This window comes from Myxine glutinosa, chromosome 10, assembly GCF_964187855.1.
Source record: "Myxine glutinosa chromosome 10, kmMyxGlut1.1, whole genome shotgun sequence".
Taxonomy (NCBI): Eukaryota; Metazoa; Chordata; class Myxini; order Myxiniformes; family Myxinidae; genus Myxine; species Myxine glutinosa.
In genome coordinates this window covers 126,514,375-126,535,810 of record NC_136270.1, presented here as the reverse complement: position 1 = coordinate 126,535,810, position 21,436 = coordinate 126,514,375, and the positions used below count along the sequence as shown (strand labels likewise).

General features: G+C 43.5%; 1 protein-coding gene across 22 annotated transcripts in view; it reads right to left on the bottom strand.

The window, feature by feature from the left end:
* TPK1 (thiamin pyrophosphokinase 1) overlaps positions 1 to 21,436 on the bottom strand; it is an 85,437-nt gene that overhangs the window by 24,461 nt on the left and 39,540 nt on the right. For 14 of the 22 annotated variants that reach the window (XM_068126111.2, XM_078786069.1, XM_068126114.2 and 11 more), the window contains one exon: positions 10,727 to 10,796. The exons of the other annotated variants lie outside the window; for them this stretch is intronic. In XM_068126111.2, coding sequence (XP_067982212.1) covers positions 10,727 to 10,796 — 70 coding nt within the window. The remainder of the gene's footprint in view (positions 1 to 10,726; positions 10,797 to 21,436) is intronic. 22 annotated transcript variants of the gene reach the window in all.

The window sequence follows — 21,436 nt, the reverse complement described above, 5'->3', positions numbered from 1 at the left end:
CTGTATTTGGAGGGAGAGGTACACAATATTTTATTGATTAATTGCATAATTAAAATCAATAAAAGATCATCATAAAATATTTTCTCAATCAATTGGCTAACAGCATAACTAAACCACTAGTGTTTCATCCTAAGATGTGACTTTTAGCAATTTATTGTGTCCAAATATTAGCTTCCTAGCTCAAATGGTGCCTGAGATATTGCCCAGATAAGGAAAATAAATAAATGACTAATAAAGAAAATAAATAAATGTCATAAAAAATTAAATAATTAATCAATTGGCTAATAGAATACATAAACCACCACCATTTCATCCGAATCTGTAACTAAAAAAAACAAAAACAGTCATTCATTGAATAATTAAATAATTAATCGATTAATTGATTAATCAATAAATCAAAAATAGCCATTACAGCCAAATCACTTGGTGATTGTCATGTCCAAATATCAGCTTCCTAACTAAAAAGGTGCCTGAGATATTGCCCAGAAGAGAAAGGAAATAAATAAGTACTTAATTAATCGATAATTATTAAGTAACTAATCAATTAATAGATTAATCAAAAAATAAAACATGCCGTTTTTGACAAAGGACTTGCTCACTATTGTGCCCAAATTTCAGCTTCCTAGCTCAAATTATGGCTGAGATATCGCCCGGACAAACAAACAAACAAGAAGACGTGATGCGGAGCACGATACTTGCAAAATCCGCCCCCCCCCCTCCACCCAAAGTTTTCCATTGATGCAGCAAATTGTCCATTTCATGAAGATTAAAATTTACGATGTTGATCAAAGCTCGGGTCAACAAGATGAAAAGTGACGATTTTTCAGATGAAAAATGATTATTTTAGAAGTTTGACCTTGAGTTGACCTTTGACCATTTGACCTCAAAAATAGTTGGTTTACCAATTCAGTGAGGCAAGATGCAAATGCTGTTCTACTTTCAAGTCAATCGGATGAAAATGGACGGTTTTTCAGATGAAAAGTGATGATTTTGGAAGTTTGGCCTTGAGTTGACCTTTGACCTTTTGACCTCAAAAATAGTATGTTTCCCAATTTAGTGACTCGATGTGCAAATTCTGTTCAATTTTCAAGTCAATCGGTTGAGAATTGACGGCTTTTTAGATGAAAATTGATGATTTTGGAAGTTTGACCTTGAGTTGACCTTTGACCTTAAAAATAGTATGTTTCCCAATTTATTGACTCAATATACAAATCCTTTTCAATTTTCAAGTCAATCGGATTTAAAATGGCGATTTTAGAAATTTGACCTCCAGATGACCATTGACCTCAAAATCAATAGGCTTCTCAATTGGGACGACCTATACAACTTGGTGAAGTTTCATGACGATCGGTTTAGAATTGTGACATGTAGGCCGGTGACAAACAGACAGACAGACAGACAGACAGACAGACAGACAGAATAACAAACGCAACCGACCAATATACTTGAAAAATCTTCGATTTTGCAATTAACAAGAAAACAAGAAACCGGAGAGAAAACTGAGTACTCCCTTTCAGTGTGCGTCGTTACACTTGGTCACTGTCGTGGCCAAATATCTGTCTGTGAACAGGATATCTCAATTAGTTGCGGACGGATTCGGACGAAATTTGGTGGAGAGGTTGGGTGTGTGTCAAGGTCAAATTGATTCAATTTTGGTTCAGGTCCGAATCCAGATCCGGCCCTATCAGCGCGATACAAAATGTAAACCGTTTAGCCTGGTGGAGGCTCTACTAAGCACCCACCGTTCTAGTTTCACTCTGAAATAGCAAACATTTATTTTTACTTGCAAAATCGAAGATTTTTCAAGTATATTGGTCGGTTGCGTTTGTAGTTCTGTCTGCCTATCTGTCTGTCTGTCACTGGCCTACACGTCACAAATCTAAACCAATCGTCACGAAACTTCACCAAGTCGTATAGGTCGTCCCAATTGAGAAGCCCATTGATTTTGAGGTCAAATGTCAAAGGTAATCTGGAGGTCAAATTTATAAAATCGCCATTTTAAATCCGATTGACTTGAAAATTGAACAACATTTGCATATCAATTCACTAAATTGGGAAACATACTATTTTTGAGGTCAAAAGGTCAAAGGTAAACTCAAGGTCGACTTTTCAAAATCATCAATTTTCATCTAAAAAGCCGTGAATTCTTAACCAATTGACTTGAAAATTGAACAGCATTTGCAAATAGTCACTAAATTGGGAAACATACTATTTTTGAGGTCAAAGGTCAACTCAAGGTCGAACTTTCAAAATCATCAATTTTCATCTGACAAACCGTCAATTTTTATCCGATTGACTTGAAAATTGAACAGCATTTGCATATCGAGTCACTAAATTTGGAAACCAACTATTTTTGAGGTCAAAATGTCAAAGGTCAACTCAAGGTCAAACTTCTAATATCACTTTTCATCTGAAAAATCGTCACTTTTCATCCTGTTGACCCGAGCTTTGATCAAGTTGGTCAATTTTAATCTTCATGAAATGGACAATTTGCTGGATCAATGGAAAACTTTTGCGAGGGGGGGGGGGGGGGGATTTTGCGAGTATCGTGCTCCGCATGACGTCTTCTTGTTTTGGATGTTCATGTGATGCTTTGAATAGTCATCACAAATAGGGAGCTCAATCCTTTATGGAAGGATTTATTATTTCTACAATATTACATTCAAATGAAAATGAAAAGTCTCCATTTAATTACCCATTAATGAAAAGACTGCACGTGCACACGAATCGCAACCGCCTGCAGGGAATGACCACGCCCTCGTGGCACAAACCACGCCCCCAATCATGGGGCTGCTGATGGGAGTTGACAGCAAACGGTTACGAAGAGGATAATTGAGTAGTTATGTATAAAACAGGACTTGCGGCATAAGTGGCATAATGATGGATGGGTAATACTAAAATAAAATCTATTAAATAATGAGTGCAGCAATCCCAATCCCAAGGGCTTCCATCATCAAAAGCACCAATCTCATCCTAACTGTAACCTTATCTTACCTATCATTAAACACAGCACTTAGGAAGATGGCAGATAGGTACAAGTACATCAGTTTGATGCAGGGTATATTGAAATGGTCGCGGCAAGCAGGGCTGGAGGGCTAAATATCAAAATCAAATTGTCAGTGGAAGTCTCGACGGTGTAATGCTCATTAGGTAGGAGCAGGTACGCCAATCCTCACAGCGGAGCTGGTTGAAAGATAGATAAGTACCATAGAAAAGAAGGCCTTGTCGGATTGATCTGGCACAGTACCACAGAGGCTTCAGAGAGACTGGTTTGAAAAAGGTGAAAACGGTACCAGGTAGAAAAGATGGCTTCTATAACCAGAAGCAATAGAATCTCAGGGTTTTCACAAAGGGATCCCACTTCATGTCATGGATTCACTTAAACAGTGAAGAGCATTGAGCACCTACACCAGGATCACAAATACAGGACTCGGTGAAGAAAACAACCTGGTAGGTGCAGCAGTGAAATCAACCTTAAACTTCCCATCGGCCCAATCTGACGAGGGCAAACACTAAACACTACCACTGGGCTTGGGGGAGGTGCCATCAAGACCCACTTAGACCCTTTACACACCTTTGACATCTTAGACCTGTTGACTCAACATCTATATAATCTTCTTGCCATGTCCAGACTATACTTTTTCAGCGAGTATTGCGCAATCTTAAAACTACCTGGAGGCTGGGTACTCCACAAGGTGGAACAGAATTTGCATATTGTGTCACTGAATTGGTTCACCAATCAAAACCTGGAAGCATGCTGCTTCTTTGGATTTCGCAAGTATCGTGTGCTATGCGCGACATCTTTACACCGCGTCTGCAAAGCGAAAAGCGGGGTTAAGCAATCGGTTCATGTCCGTCCGTCCGTCCGTCTATATACGTCAGTTTATCATCGAGGAACAACTTGTGTAAATTGAATGTTGTATTTTGAACACGAATCGGAGCATCAGTCGGAAAATAAACCTGCCGTTTAACAGTACTTTGAATGAATTCGTACCGATCGCACATAGAGGGAGATTTTTAAAAAAAACTCGACTCGATCTTCCTGGAAATCAAACAAAATTGAAAATCATTCCAAACAGGAAACTTACTGTTTTTAAAGGGAAACGCAAACGCGATTTTGTTTTCTGGAAACCACTGAAAATCATTAATCACGGTCAAATACTCTACAGGTATGCAGGTGTCTTCTGATACCTCAGGGAGATGGATGCCCCTGCCTTGCATAACCCCAAGTCACCTGTGGGCAAGGTGTAGTACCTGACAGCCCCACTTACCAGGGTAACGGTCCGCAGCCATGCGGTTTAAATAGAAGATGGCCCTGCACATCTGGTGGATGAGAGTCCAGTCGACTCCAACAGCACGGGCGGAAGTGGGTGAATTCCCCAACGGGCAGCAGAGGGACGGAGAGGAGTGGCGACCCTCGTATATACCACACACTTACCCGTGTGCACCAGCCATAGAAAGGCAATATGATGGCAACGCCATCATTGCCCGAGGAGACTCGACATCATCAAAACTCTAATTGGAAGAGTATTTTTTGTTGAAATTCTTTGCCAGTCAGAAAGTGTGTCGAAAATATCCCTTTAGGTCGATTTTTGATTTTGCCAGTGACCTCATGTAATGACGTCACTTTGATCTAAATGGTGGTTTTACATACAGAAGTGTATTTCAAGCTCAGATTCCGATACTGAATGCTCCTCATTAGCAACTCTAAATGTTCTCAGTATGTTGAAACTGATCAGTGGGATTTTGAAGAAACTATTGAAGACAAAATTAGTGATGGAAACGCTTTTGCGGGAATTGTGGAGCCGTATCGTTTCTAGCCTTGTGTGAGTGAATCAGGCGAAGATGGTGTTTGTGAAGATCGCAGTGTTGGTGCAGATGAACACACCGGTCGAATATTCGGTACAGATTGGCAAGTTTGTTTTTTCCGTTCAACTTACGGATTGTCGGGGATTTTGTATTAATTGATAAATCGGTTATATTACTCCAGAAGAAATATGGCACGGACGTGATATGGAATGGGCTCAATACCTACACCGCCCAGGCACACGGTTGATGTGGAGGGCAGCGTGGGGGGCGGGGCGGGGGGTATTGGGGTGGTGGTGGGTATTGTGGGGGTGATGGTTGATGGGGGATTGGGAGGGGAGGGTATGGTGTAAGATATAGTCAGGTTCACGATGTTAACAAATATAATTTCGTTCAAAATTTTGGGAGATTAGCAAACCTGTACATTTTTGGAATCATCAGAGCATGGAGAATCCGAAAATCAATGTTGGCATTTGCACAGACACCTGCATGGCCGCCATTTTGGATTTTCAAAATGGCCACCATAAAATACATATTTTGCGCTATCTCGGCTTCTAGTCAACCTAGAAACTTCATTAAATATGCTAATCCTATGTTTTCTGGGTCAAGGAATCCAATGAAGGCCTCAAAATAGTGCTCAGGATTATAGAAAAGCAACAAACAAAGGTAATTGAAAACCATTGTCTTTATATTTGTGATACTAGGGAGATACCTGTGCTACGCACGGGTGGGAGGCCAGAAGCAAACAGGCAATGCAGATACGGCGAATGCTAAAGCACGAAACCAATAAATTCCAGATTCCTGTAGCATCTTCTGTCACACGTCAGACATGGACAGCAAGTTCGTGAAGGACTTCCATGAAAAACGTACCCGTTCGCAAACAAACGGGTACGTTCACGCATAGGAACATCGATCCACGATCGTGGGTCCGTGGTGAATCTGCATATGGCGATCCGCGAAGTGCACGTTCAGAAAGTAGAAACCATCACGGCATGTCGTCATTCACTTGAACTCGATATCTCTTTTTTTATTCCAAACAACATAACTCCAATTAATCACAAAATAAACTTTTAACAACATTGTTAATGTTTCCTTCATTGTAAAAACTACCAAATCAACAGTTAAAAGGATTTTGAGCCGATAGCTGTTACGGCCTTGGCAAGATCGATGGAGACAGCGATCTGTTAGCGTATTCACCGCCCAAATAGCTATGTGGAATTCTCTCATGTAGAGATTAAATGTCGTTTGAAATTTGGCCGAGGTCATTATTTACTTTTAATGATGTTTATATACGAATGATGTTTAATGATGTTTATATTGGTTTTGGGTCGTCCTTTCCGCATATCTCGTGGGATTGTAAGTTGGAGAGACGGCCGTGATGGCGGCGAGGGGGTTGGAATTCTCTCAAGCAGGGATTCAACCCGTGTCCTTATAAAAGGTCTTTGTCCGAGGTCACCGAGTTTGATCGGTGCAGCCGTTTGTGCGGCACCCGGGAAAACAACATCGTCACAATGAGAACATCGTCACAATGAACGTTATGCGAACGTGAATGTTATGCGGGAGTCCAAACCTGAGAATGCTGGAGACCAAAGCTGAAATTGGAAAAACGAAATAGCCTATTTTACTCCTGGAGATCCCAGGATTACCCACCCAAAATATCGTTGCGATCGGTTCAGCCGATTTTGCGGTACATTCGAACGGACAGACAGATAGACAGACGGATGGACATTTGGTGGATTATAGTAAGATAACTGTATTACATAATGCATGATATTGCAAGTCCTTTGAAGTTATAGGTATGGGTTTATAAAGCAAGAAAGCAGCCTTGTTAGTATCAGATTGAACTATAAGTCCTATACACAGGATCTACTAGGTCTATATCATTCAGGAATATGCTTTTACAGATCTTCATCACTGTCCTGAGTGTCATTTTCGAAAAGGTGTCTATGCAAATGCCAACATTAATTTTGGGATTCCTCATGCTCTGAATATTCCAAAAATGTATAGTTATGCTCATCTCCAAAAATTTTGAACGAAAAAACATAGTGAACCTGACTAATAACTACCTGATTGATAAGGCCTATTCTGTGGCTTACTGTTGCAAGATCTCACGCTATCCCGCTCAAGTCGCAAGTGCATACATATTATTTCACAAAACATAGAACCAAACACACACATGGAGCAGGAACAGCATTACATTACATCTCTCCTTCAGAATGACAATCAATTTAAATATTAGGTTTGTTCGGATGTTTGTGTGGGATGGTGATGTGTATTGTGGGGGTGATGGTCGATGGGGGATTGTGGAGGGGGTGGGGTGGTCGTGGGTATTGTTAGCTGGGGTTTTTAAGCTCCTCAGATGTGTAGGGCAAGGCAGCAGCAATGTTAGCCAGCACATCCAGTGAGGTGAGATCAGTCACTGGCAGGTCAACACAGGTGTTCGATGCTCGACTCAAATCGTCCGTGTCCATATGCTGGTATCTCGGCAGAGATGGTGTTAAAGTTTTGAGTGACGGTTGTTTCTTCCGCTTAATTGTGGGGATGGCATCCTCTTTCAATCGTGGCAGAAAACCACAAGATCTAGTCATCTTTGTTGTTTCATAAGAGTTCTCTGTAAAATGTTCGGAACACAAAAATGAACATCTTGTAGGCCCAATCTGCACTCAGGTATTTCAGACAAACCTTGTCCAATTTCTAGCAACGCTCGGATCTTTCAGCTTTTGCTGTAGCATGAAACCATCTCGATTTGTATTACTACAACCACCCAAGGACACGTCGACCCGGAATATTTGTAGGATTTCGAAAATTATTTGCCATTTGAGTTAAATCATTCCTCGGTGTTGTCCGTAGAAATAGGGAAGTGGCGGTTGCTTTGACATCTGAAGTGGCGGTTGCTTTGACATCTGAAGTGGCGGTTGCTTTGACAAACTAGATGACATCACAGAAAAAATCATGAAGAAGAAGATTTCGACTTTAGTTGCAAAATTGCCGACTTTATAAATCTAAATCGCAAGTCCAATTTTGTAGTCGAAAAAGACACATCATGTATCTATGTTGTAGGGTATCAAAATATAGATTAGCGTCAAGGTGGTCTGAGCGTTTGGGTTCCCCTTTATGGACGTCATAAAGGACACACACAACAGGCACAAAAATAACTCATGGCATGTTAACCCGTCAACGGCGGTAAATTAATTCCACAATTTATTTATTTATATGACTTTTTAAATCTTTATTTTATTTAAATTGAATTATATACTTGAACACTTTAGAACAAATCACCTTCTTCGTGCTTTCAAACCCCTGCCGTTTAGCAGTACTTGGACAGGTTAAATAAGGTGGTGTCTAAAGGTGGTGTATAAAGACTGCTTCAAGAGCACTAAACTTCCAGAATTTTTGAATACTTATGCAAATTAGATATTTCTGTATTTCATTTTTCATTTATTTATAAGAATTTCTAAAAAAAAAATTCCACTTTTACATTATAGGGTATTATGTGTAGATCAGTGAAAAAAAATCTCAATTTAATCCATTTTTTATTTCAGGCTGTAACACAAGAAAATATGAAAAAGTCAAGGGGTGTGAATACTTTCCGAAAGCATTGTATGGGCGGTGTTTCACAAGCTAATCGTCTGTCTAGACGAGCACAATAAATAGGCTGTTTATCTCCCTTTGTAAATTGTGATCTAGACGGGCAATCAGCTGTGTACATACAATGATGTTTTTGTCAAAGTTTGAGGGTTAGGGTGCCATAAAGCCTAGATCGGTGGAGTGTTGCAGTGATGGTTGTCCTTCTGGAAGTTTCTCCCATCTCCACACAGGATCTCTGGAGCTCAGCCAGAGTGACCATCGGGTTCTTGGTCACCTCGATTACCAAGGCCCTTCTCCCCCGATTGCTCAGTTTGGCCGGGCGGCCAGCTCAAGGAAGAGTCCTGGTTGTTCCAAACTTCTTCCATTTTAGAATTATGGAGGCCACTGTGCTCTTGGGAACCTTCAATGCAGCAGAATTTTTTTTGTAGGCTTCCCCAGATCTGTGCCTCGACACAATCCTGTCTCTGAGCTCTGCAGGCAGTTCCTTCGACCTCATGGCTTTGTTTTTGCTCTGATATGCATTGTCAGCTGTGAGACCTTATATGGACAGTTGTGTGTCTTTCCAAATCATGTCCAATCAATTGAATTTACCACAGGTGGACTCCCATCAAGGTGGAGAAACATCTCAAAGATGATCAAGAGAAATGGGAGGCACCTGAGCTAAATTTCAAGTCTTATAGCAAAGGGTATGAATACTTATGTCAATGTGATATTTCAGTTTTTTCTTTTTAATAAATTTGCAAAACTTTCTAAAATCCTGTTTTCTCTTTGTCATTATGGGGTATTGAGGGTAGATTGATGAGGGAAAAATGAATTTAAACAATTTCAGCATAAGGCTGCAACACAAGAAAATGTGAAAAAAGTGAAGGGGTCTGAATACTGAATGCACTGTATGCTTTCACCCCTGTCTGTTTGTCTGTTTGTATGTCTGTTTGTTTGTTTGTCAACAAACTATCTCAAAAAGTTGTGGACGGATTCGGACAAAATTTGGCAGAGATGTAGCGTATGTCAAAAGGACTAAATGATTCGATTTCGGTGAAGATCCGGATTCGGATCCACCTACAAGAATTTTTTAAATGATTCTTCACCATTGGGAGATAGGGCCAAAAACGATACATAGCAGGATATCTCAAAAAAGTTACGGATGGATTTGGACGAAACCTTTTGGACAGGTCGTGTGTGTGACAAGGAAAAATTTATTCGATTTTGGTGAAGATCTGAATATGGATTCGGATATGAGAATTATTTAATTTTTTTAACTGATTCTTCACCATCGAGTGATTTGGCCAACTAGAGAGGTATGCTCTCTACTGAGTGCCGTTCTGTTTCAGCTATTTTCATGGTTTTGTCGCTGGTTTTTAGCTGTTCTAGCATATGGAAGAAAAGGTCTGAATACAAAACGGAGTTCTAGTTTAAACGCTTGTGATTAAGGTTTCGATCCGCATTAGATAACCACTCTTTGGCAATTGGCGACTAACTTTGAATGGGTGATCATCACACGATTATCGATTCTGCACGAGTCTAACGCTTAAACACCTTTCCCAAATTTGGCCCTGAAAGTCCAACTGTGAAGTAGATTCGTTATGTATTAATAACATTGAAACACTGACGTTTTTATCAAATCATCAATTAGGTTTGAAGCAACTAAAGCCATTACTTTGATTTATGTGATGAGATAAATTTTAATTACAAAATTAATCCGACATTCCAACAAGTGTATGAACTCTGGGTATACATGACATTTACATTTCTGCTTTTATAATGATTGTATCGTTTACTAACCAGGCACATGGTAAGACACCTTTAACCTCCCAACCCTAACTCCAATTCCCACTCCCACCCTCAGCAAAACAATTGCTTTGTCTTTTCCTTCTGTCGCTTCAATCTCTCCACTGGTTCGTGAACACTTTCACCTCCTTTACTAACATCAAATACTTTTCAAAGTGTGGAAAACCTTGTAAAGGACACATTTGGACAATTTAAATGATTAGCGTTATATTAGCACAAACACATTTATAATTGGCCAGTGAGCAGTTCTCTCCATCAGCACCCGGCAAACGGATCGCCTTGGCCTGGCCGTTTCAGAGTGTGGGCGATGAAAGCAAAGCCTGGAGCAATGCCTGCACACAACTATGAACTTATTTAGGGTCCCACTTGCAACACTCGGGTCCTGTATTGGCAACTAAGGAAAGAAGCTTTAATGCTGGCAGCCCTTGAGCAGCATATTAAGGGCAGAGCCGTGAAATCCCAAAAGGTAACATGCCCCGGTGAACCGACTTAACAGGCATGTACACTGTACAGAGAGCATGCAGAAATGATTAGCCTGCCTCACCGCTCTCGCTCACTGCCCGTGAGGTCGTGCAGATGGTTCGCACCTCCATCCACACACACCTTAATGACAGCTGCAACAGGGTGTGGATTTGGGTGGACAAGATGAAATGAGAAAGCTGTGAGAAGAAAATGCGGTTTTAAAAACTGCCAAGTTAGTGTTTCCATCTGAGCAGTTGCCTCAAAACTGGTACCCCAAGCTCAAATCCCATATAAGGGCTCGGTTTACCCATCATACCCAAACATCTGATTTATGAAGATGCAATTCGTCAGTTATCCTCATCATTTATACATATGCAAGTTCAAAGAAACTTAAACAAAGAGTTATGGAGATAGCAATTCCGAAACAATGTGTAGAAGAGGACAAAATGGGTAAACACATGCAAACGAAATGGCAAGACTGAATAAAGAATGATTTACAAGATACTAGCCAGGATATCCAGCATTGCCCGGTGCTGTTCTAATCCTATTGGATTATTGAAGAAATAAAATTTTGATTTATTTCTATTTGGGGACGGGGGACGGGGGGCTAAAACACCCCTACACCCACTAAGGAATGGGGATGGGGTCATTCAATATGACCTTCCACATAGCTATAAAGGCTTCGGCACTAGAGAGCGATTGTTTTTTTAAATCCAATTTCTTTTTTAGCTAAAACACTCCCCGGCACTCACTGAAGAACCTCAGAAAGTTTGACAAAGGTCCATTCAGCCATCTCTGAGAAAAATGGTGACACAAACACACAGACAAACATGTCCTCATAATATTGTTGCGGATATGAGGATTGAGTTTTTTTTATTGTGTTGTATTGTAGTAAATTGTTGTGAATTATTGCTTTAGTCTGGACCCTCCTGCCTCCAGTGTTGTATAAAGGTCAAAGGGCGTTCCCATAGTTAGTTCAATAAAGCATACATGAAGGACACTATAATATCCCTGTTCAGTAGTTTATTTCCTTATTCTGTGTATTAGGTTAAGGCTTTGCCTTCCATTCAAATGACACTCCATTGCACCAAGTGAAATAAGATAGATTCCCTTCAATCTTCATTCCCATTCCCAAAACCTCCATTTCCCCTTTCGTCATGGCCAAGCCTCGATTGCAAATTACATCCCCTCCAAAACCACCATTGAACATGTGCTCGGGCCGGGGAAGAAAGGCGTGCCCGCCCGTCGTCATCAAGGGCGGAGCCAGAGGGTCGCGCGACCAACCAGGGCCGAGGTGAGCACACCGAGGGGCGTGTCCTGAAGGCCGGCGGCTTGATCGCCGGAGGCGTTATAAAAGCGCGCGCGCAAGGTACTGCATGAGATGATCCAGGAGAACAGAGAGAACCAACTGCGAGAGAACATTAAGGAGATCATCATCCAGGGAAGCACAAAGCCTGTTGTAGTCCTGGCAAAGCACGCGACGTCCACAGCAGCAGCAGCAGCGGCGGCCATAGCAGCAACAACACTCAACAGCCGCTTGGGGCCTGGACGGCGGTTTTGAGCAGGGCCGCGAAGGAACGGCGGCTGCTAAACGTGCCGATCGTGCTGCAGGACCCCTTGGACTTTCCTCTCCCTCCAGCCATCCACCTCCCGCCAGTCCTATCATCATTCCCCGCGTGAGTCTGTCTTTGTTTGTTCTGTCCTGGGTATTTAATTAAGCTCGTATAAGCTAGCGTTGCACTGTGTCTCTAAAATCTTCTGTAAATTATTTTCTTATCTTTCCTTCTCCTTGGTTATTTTGAGCCTGTATATAGTAGGAATAAATTTAGTAGTATTTTCAACCTTTTTTTTGTCTTCTTCTTCTTCTTCTTCACATCCGTGTCATTTTTGTCTTTTCCATATTGAATAGCTGTGGCGCGATCCGGCCAACGTTCGGGGATCGGGTTAATCGGGGTAACTGTTAGGCCGCGGTGCCATCCGCTCGGCAAACCAACATCCTTATCCGCGGGCCGTAACAATATAGATACATGTTACTAAAAGGAGATGTGCATGTATGCGTGCGTCCGTCACGCTTTACTCAGAGTCTAAAGGGTTCCTTTTGCAGAAAAATAAAAATGGCATCGTTGGAAAGGTAAAAATCCAATTGCTTGGAACAAAAATTAGTGTCTGTAAAAGCATAGGAATCCAGGTACCTGTTTTAAAAGGCCATCTTTCCAGGAGAGAAGAGGAAAAAGTGAGACTTGTAACTTAATGAAGTGGTTCCAGCAGTACCATTCGTATTGTAGGACAGCAGGTACCCTTTAAATAACACGTGATGGACGTGGAAAGAGCACACAAAACTAGATATAGTAATACTTCTTGAAGCAATAGAAAAATAAAAATACACGGAAAGAGCACAAAAAAATAACAACAGCCAAGAAGACAGCAGCAACTTTGAGTTGTTTCACTTCATTTTACATCCTCATAAAGATTAACAGAGATGGAATATGTTAGTGAAGTACAACATGCTCTCTTTTGATTAAACCAGAAGAGCAAAGCGATGGGTAGGCATGGCTAGGATAAAAAAGGAAAATACGTTTTTTTTAAAGTGAAAGGCAAATGGATAGAAAGCACTAAGGGCCAAATTTATGAAAAGCGTTTCGCGAGCGTCTTTCTAACGCACGCCTAAACCTTAAACACCGACAAAAAACATTGTTGTACGCACACAACTAATGACCCATCCAGATATAAATTTACGAAGGGAGCTAAACAGCCGATAAGTTGTGCGCATCTAAACAGCTGATTAGTTGTGCGCGTCTAAACAGCCGATTAGTTGTGCGTGTCTAAACAGCCGATTACCCCCTGAAACCCCGCCCATAATCTCCAACATCCAATTGTTGGAGATTCTTGCTCAAGGTCATCTGCCAGCATCTTGGAAATCAGCAAATATTACCGCTTTACACAAAAAAGGTGCAAAAACAGATCCTTGAACTACAGACCAATCAGCCTGCTCCCAATTATCAGCAAAGTCATGGACTCCATCATTGCTTCGGATATCAAATCCTTCCTCTTCTCCAATGGCTTGATCTCTGATCATCAATTTGGTTTCAGACCAGGTCATTTTACTCTGGACATGTTGCTTCTGCTGTCTCAACAATGGATGGAGGTCCTCAATGCCAAACAGGAAATCAGAACTCTCTCCCTTGACATATCATGTGCCTTCGATACGTTCTGGCACCCAGCTCTGCTCACCAAACTCTCCTCCGATGGTAGCCTCGCATGGCTTGCAGACTTCCTCTCTGGTCGAAGTCAATGTGTGGCCCTGAATGGATTTCCCTCATCTCTCCTTCCTGTTCTGGCTGGAGTTCCCCAAGGTAGTGTTCTGGGCCCTGTGCTATTTCTGGTCTTCATCAATGATCTCTCCGACTCTCTGGAAAACCCTCTCTATCTCTTTGCTGATGACTCCACTCTCTGCCGCTCCATTCCTCATCTCTCAGATCGGCAGTCTGCAACCTCCTCACTCTCTGCAGACCTGGACAAAATCACAGACTGGTCAAGCAAGTGGAACATGTCTTGCAATCCTGACAAATCTCACACTCTTACTATGTCTCTCCAAAAAGACCGACTGGAAAACCCTCCCATCCACTTTCTCAATAATCCTCTCCAAGATGTTCTGTCGCTCAAGCTTTTGGGTCTCACTATCTGCCATGATCTTTCTTGGGAAAACCACATTTCCAAGCTGGCCTCCAAAGCGGCATCCTCCGTCGTGCGATGTCCTTCCTTGGCACACCTGAGCTCCTCACCACAAACAAGGCTTTCATCTGCAGCTCAATGGAATACTGTTCCCCCCCTCTGGGCCGGTACTCCTGCCTCACACCGAGCTCGGCTTCACGCTGTTGAAACCAAAGCTTTCAGAATCATTGGAATCTCCTGCGATGAAGCTAACTCCGAGGGCCTTTCACTCACTCACCGCAGGCAGGTTGGTGGTCTTTCTGTCTTCTACCGACTCCTCTCCGGCCTTGCTCCCCCAGCTCTCTCTGTGCTCTGTTCCCCAAATATTCCTGCAGGTCGCACAAGATCTGCCAACAACCCTCTTATGGTTAAACTGCCAAAATCTAGGCTCTCTGCTCACCTTCACTCTTTCATTCCCCTTTTCTCCCACCTCTGGAACAAACTCCCCCACTCCCTTCAATCCCACTCCTCCCTCCAGGTCTTTAAAACAGCTGTTCACCACCACCTCTTATCTTCCCCCATCCAAAACCTTGATCTTTTCTGCCCCCGCTAATTTTCACCCCAGATACACTTTTTTGAAATTCCAACTTCTTTCCTGGAAGTCCTTGCAGTGTCCATATGTTATATACCTCTCCCACCTCCCCCCGAGCCCTCTCCATCCCACAGTTCTCTCGATGTCCTTGCTCTCAAATGTTGTGTTTGTGTCCTTCCCCCTCTCACCCCATCGTCTGAACAGCCGATTACCCCGTGAAAGCACGCCCATAATCTCCAACATCCAATTGCTTAGTTGTGCGCGTCTGAACAGCCGATTACCCTGTGAAACCCCACCCATAATCTCCAACATCCGATTGTTTAGTTGTGCGCGTCTAAACAGCCGATTACCCCGTGAAACCCCGCCCATAATCTCCAACATCCAATTGTATAGTTGTGCATGTATAAACAACCGATTACCTCCTGAAATCCCGCCCATAATATCCAACATCCAATTGTTTCGTTGTGCATGTGTAAACAGCCGATTGGCCCGTGAAACCACGCCCATAATCTCCAACATCCAATTGTTTTGTTGTGCATGTCTAAATAGCCGATTACCCACTGAAACCTCGCCCATAATCTCCAACATCCATTTGTTTAGTTGTGCGCGTCTAAACAGCCGATTACCCCGTGAAACCACGCCCATAATCTCCAACATCCAATTAAAATGATAAAGTTGCATAGAATCGCAGAACCATGGACAATTGTTGGAGGGGTTTAAGTGCATTCCTCCTTATATTAGGTTGATCCAGGCCATATTACACGAGATTCAGCTGCCAACTAAATGATTACTTTGAGTCTGTAGCGCTGGACAAATTTGATATTATCATACTTCTCTGCAGAATTGAATTTATCCTCGAAGCGTGTAAGTACATGTCGGTGAACTGCCCCATTCCCTTCCTCTTCCGTAACCTTTTAATGTGCTAAACCTCGGGTTTTCGGTAGCAACTGGAAGTGAAGTGACTGGTAGCAACTGGAAGTGACGAGAGGTTTGGTAGGCCACAGAGGTTTGATAGGCCACAGAGAGGTTTGATAGGCCACAAAGATGTTTGGGAGGCCACAGAGAGGTTTGGGAGGCCACAGAGAGGTTTGGGAGGCCACAGAGAGGTTTGGGAGGCCACAGAGGTTTGGGAGGCCACAGAGGTTTGGGAGGCCACATAGAGGTTTGGGAGGCCACAGAGGTTTTGGAGGCCACAGAAAGGTTTGGTAGGCCACAGAGGTTTGGTAGGCCACAGAGAGGTTTGTTAGGCCACAGAGGTTTGGTAGGCCACAGAGAAGTTTGATAGGCCACAGAGAGGTTTGGGAGGCCACAGAGAGGTTTGGGAGGCCACAGAGAGGTTTGGTAGGCCGCAGAGAGGTTTGATAGGCCACAGAGAGGTTTGGTAGGCCACAGAGAGGTTTGGTAGGCCATAGAGAGGTTTGGGAGGCCACAGAGAGGTTTGGGAGGCCACAGAGGTTTTGGAGGCCACAGAAAGGTTTGGTAGGCCACAGAGGTTTGGTAGGCCACAGAGAGGTTTGTTAGGCCACAGAGGTTTGGTAGGCCACAGAGAAGTTTGATAGGCCACAGAGAGGTTTGGGAGGCCACAGAGAGGTTTGGGAGGCCACAGAGAGGTTTGGTAGGCCGCAGAGAGGTTTGATAGGCCACAGAGAGGTTTGGTAGGCCACAGAGAGGTTTGGTAGGCCATAGAGAGGTTTGATAGGCCACAGAGAGGTTTGATAGGTCACAGAGAGGTTTGATAGGCCACAGAGAGGTTTGGTAGGCCACAGAGAGGTTTGATAGGCCACAGAGAGGTTTGATAGGCCACAGAGAGGTTTGGAGGCCACAGAGAGGTTTGGTAGGCCGCAGAGAGGTTTGATAGGCCACAGAGAGGTTTGGTAGGCCACAGAGAGGTTTGGTAGGCCATAGAGAGGTTTGATAGGCCACAGAGAGGTTTGATAGGCCACAGAGAGGTTTGATAGGCCACAGAGAGGTTTGATTGGCCACAGAGAGGTTTGATAGGCCACAGAGAGGTTTGGAGGCCACAGAGAGGTTTGGAGGCCACAGAGAGGTTTGGTAGGCCACAGAGAGGTTTGGTAGGCCACAGAGAGGTTTGTTAGGCCACAGAGAGGTTTGGTAGGCCACAGAGAGGTTTGGGAGGCCACAGAGAGGTTTGGGAGGCCACAGAGAGGTTTGGGAGGCCACAGAGAGGTTTGGTAGGCCACAGAGGTTTGGTAGGCCGCAGAGAGGTTTGGTAGGCCACAGAGGTTTGGTAGGCCACAGAGAGGTTTGGTAGGCCACAGAGAGGTTTGGTAGGCCATAGAGAGGTTTGATAGGCCACAGAGAGGTTTGATAGGCCACAGAGAGGTTTGATAGGCCACAGAGAGGTTTGATAGGCCACAGAGAGGTTTGATAGGCCACAGAGAGGTTTGGTAGGCCACAGAGAGGTTTGGTAGGCCACAGAGAGGTTTGGTAGGCCATAGAGAGGTTTGGAGGCCACAGAGAGGTTTGGTAGGCCACAGAGAGGTTTGATAGGCCACAGAGGTTTGATAGGCCACAGAGAGGTTTGGTAGGCCATAGAGAGGTTTGATAGGCCACAGAGAGGTTTGATAGGCCACAGAGAGGTTTGATAGGCCACAGAGAGGTTTGATAGGCCACAGAGAGGTTTGGTAGGCCACATTGGTCAACAAAGAATTGACATAGATTCCGAATGCCTCGGACGTCTTTTCCTTAAACGCTAAACATTTAATGAAGATATGGGGAGTTCATCTGAAAGTCGCCGGTTCCGCACATTCATCCGATTGAAGAATAAAAACAATTCCAGCAAAGAAGAGAATGAAAAATGAGTTCTCTCAAACAAATCGAAGTCCTTCATTTTGCTTCCATCTCATCTGCCTTCACATTACGGTTCTTCACAGCGGCTCGAACCACCGAGCAAAATAGCCCAGCATAGGTCGAGACAAATCTTATATTATTCATTCTAATTCCTTCACTGCAAACCACCCGATCTCATGTACAACCAATGGTGACTTGTTTACTCCATGAGACCAATGAGCGAATCATTAAAATACACCAATCAATACTCGTGCACAAGACGGATGTGTCAGGTGTGATCCAACAAAGGTTGTGGTCATTGCAGTCAAAAATAGATTACCCTCAGGATAACTGTTAAAACTGTGTCAGAGTCCAATAGGAACTTTGTATTACTTGCAAAATGGGGAAGGGGAGGGGGTGGGGGGGGGGGGGGGGGGGGGTCATGGGTCAGACAAGTGGAACAATATTTTTAAAATAGCAATAAATTTTATATTTTCCATTCCAAGAATGAAATCAACAAGCGTTACGCCTAGGTCCCCCGTCGGTGAAGTGATGCGAGTTGACAAAGTGGAAGACGCAAGGCGGCCATCTTGGATTTTGACGTGGCGACCCAATTTTCAATAGCGTTCTTCCTTATGCCTAGATACACCCACACACCAGATTAGAAGTTGGTACTTCGTTTTTGTTTCAAGATATTCCGCTCACAAGGTTCAGACATACATGGAGGCGGCCATCTTGGATTTTGACGTGGCGACCCAATTTTCAATAGCGTTCTTCCTTATGCCTAGATACACCCACACACCAGATTAGAAGTTGGTACTTCGCTTATTTTTCAAGATATTCAGCTCACAAGGTTCAGACATACATGGCATCAGACATACATGGCGGCGGCCATCTTGGATTTTGACGTGGGTTGCACTCACACACCAAATTAGAATTCGGTCCTTCACTTACGCACGCACGCACGCCCGCACGCACGGACGGAGGGGGAAAACCATAGTCCCCCTTTCGCTCCGCGGTGCGACGGGGGACAACAACTATTCAGTGTCATTCGAGACCAATGTACCCCCCTTTAAATTGTTCTCCTTTGCGTACATATTAAAGTTTATCGACGAATTTAGAAATAAAGAATAAAATGTAAAAGTAGAATCATGTGTTCAAATCCAGCACGTGCAGTTTCTTCTGGAAAAACGTGCAAACAATTGCTTCCTTTAATTAAAGCAAACGAAATGTTTCAAAACGAGGTCACACCGACTAGTTAGCAATGCAGCTACGGGATTGGTCAGTTTTGGATCACATGGTTATTGTTGCGAATATTTTTGCCTCCAACAGTTTGAACCAATCAAAAACATGTCAAAGGTCGTTAACAACCGTGCACAACTACCCTTGCCAAATTAACAAAGTGCTTCCACAAAATATTGGGTTCACAATTTTCCAAGCTGTTCCGAAATAATTAATTTGACACAAATGAACTTTTAATAATTTTAATGCGAAATTGCGTAAGTGCCTTATTTGTGGTTCATCAAACATTTCCAAATGTATGAAAGAAGTGAATGTACAATACTCACTTTGAAATGAACAATACGCTCCAGTTCCGTCCAGAGGTCATAATGCCCTGAGCTTTTTACAAACCCGATGGTATAAAATATTCAGGTCAATGGAGAAAATAAAGACATGAACACAAAACCGCGAACTCATCGACTCGGGGAACGAGCACAAACCTTGTGTGATGGGAATCCCGGTGCTCAAATAGATTTGGACCTTTGGATGAACTAAAGAGGATTAACAAGTCACTTTGACATTTCTGTCAATTCAACACACTTGCGAAACCTTCGTTTGTGACATTTAAATGGGATCTCTCACACAAAGGAGGAATCAGATGTGTAATTTTATCCACACAATCAAACTTAAGCTGTTGCACCACATATGAAAACATAGGGGCAATACCCCTGGCGCTCACCTGTTAGAATAAACAATAAATATTGTTATGTTTTGTGGGGTGTGATACGTAGAGTCAGGTAGATTTGTGTAGGTAACATGCTCAGGATGCCGGGTAAGAACCATCACCATGTAATAAGTTCTGTTTAGCCGAATGTCAGAGTAAGGTGTATCTTCGTCCACGTCACGAGGGGGCGGGGCATGTTAACTAGCTTATGAGATAAGGATTAATTATCCCTTGTATGTCTTCCCCTATGTGATTTAACCTTTGGCTCTTTTGGCACTGCACCGTAGACACCAGTGAGGAAATGCCCATTTATTGCACTAAATAATAACCGTAAAACCAACCGGAAGCCAGTTCTGAGCACGGCCACTTGGACGCACCAGCTACATCGCCACGGGAGACAGGCAGGCCGAAGACACGCCCCGAGGAGCCGTGATTGGCCGGGGCGGAGCAAGAATCTACCCGCTGATTGGTAGAGGGAAGGCCGAGGAGGAAGCAGAGCGCCGATTGGGAAGGACCACCGATGACGTCAGAGGCAAGCAAGAAGCGGCACATTGATTGGTGGAGAAGCGCTGATGACGTCATGACCCCGACGATAAAAGAACTCGAGGACCGACATTTTCTCTCTTGCGCTCTTGCCCTTCGCCCTTCACGCTTTGATCTTGCCCTCGACGATCTCTTGCCTTTTCCCCTTCCTCGCCTCTCACATCTTCCTCTTTCCCCCGACGTTCCTGCCTCTCGCTCGCCCTTGGTCCTCGACACTCTTGCTGACCCCATCATTTGGTGTGCGAGGAGAACGGAGGCTGACGTGGCCGGATCACTCAGGCAAGCTGCACACCTGCCGTCTGAGACAGACCGTGCAGCAAGACCTGGCTACATGCACGCACGCCAAACGACGAGCGGTTTCCCACCAACACCGGAGCCGCGTCAAGACTGCGCGCTGGGGCCTGGACAATTGCTGACGAGGCACCGCTTTGAGTTGAGTGCCACAATTAAATTACACACCATTATTTTCCAGTTATTTTATTCCCCATTTGTCCATGCTATAAGTCTGGTGTGAAGGATCCCATAGGACTTTAGTTTACCGTCGCGTTTCTTGTTATCGGCATTTCTTTCAATAAATCCTTTCGTTATTTTCTGTACATTCTAAACCCGGTTTTTGTGTGAGTTTATTTTCAGCAGGTTGAAGACTGTGGGCGGTATCGCTCAGGTAAGCGCTTCAGCTTCCTTCCCTTTTCCCTTTCTTTCCTCCCGTGCCATATTGTAAAGTCCGCAATTGAACTGAACGCTTCGGAGTAAAAGCTTGCTATTGGCCATTCATGATCCCTGTAGTGTTAACCTGAGGGAATCACACGACAATGTACTGCACTAATTAAAATACCCCCCCACCACCTAATACCTCCTCAGACCCCAATTTTTCTAATGCCTTGAAGAAACATTGGAAGTTTCATAGAAGTGGTGGTGAAGTTTCATCGAAATTGTGTGTGTGGGTTCTGAGAAGAAAGCAAATACCTATTTTGGGGGGTCAAACCTGGATAAACGTTGACCCCCGGTAACCCCCTTAGATCCCAAATTTTTTAATGCCATGAACAAACTTTAGTTACTAGACAACAAATATCATTTGTGCCAAATTTGGTCACAATCCCTTCAACGGTTTCGGATAAGAAGTTGCAAGTGTTAAAAGACGGATGGACTGACGAAGCGCCATCGCATAAGCTCCCTTTAACTTTGTTCCAGGTGAGATAAAAAATGGAAGCACTGCCGTTGTTTTCGTTTGCATAATTTACCGGTGATCAGCGTTGTGATTGTTAATAGGG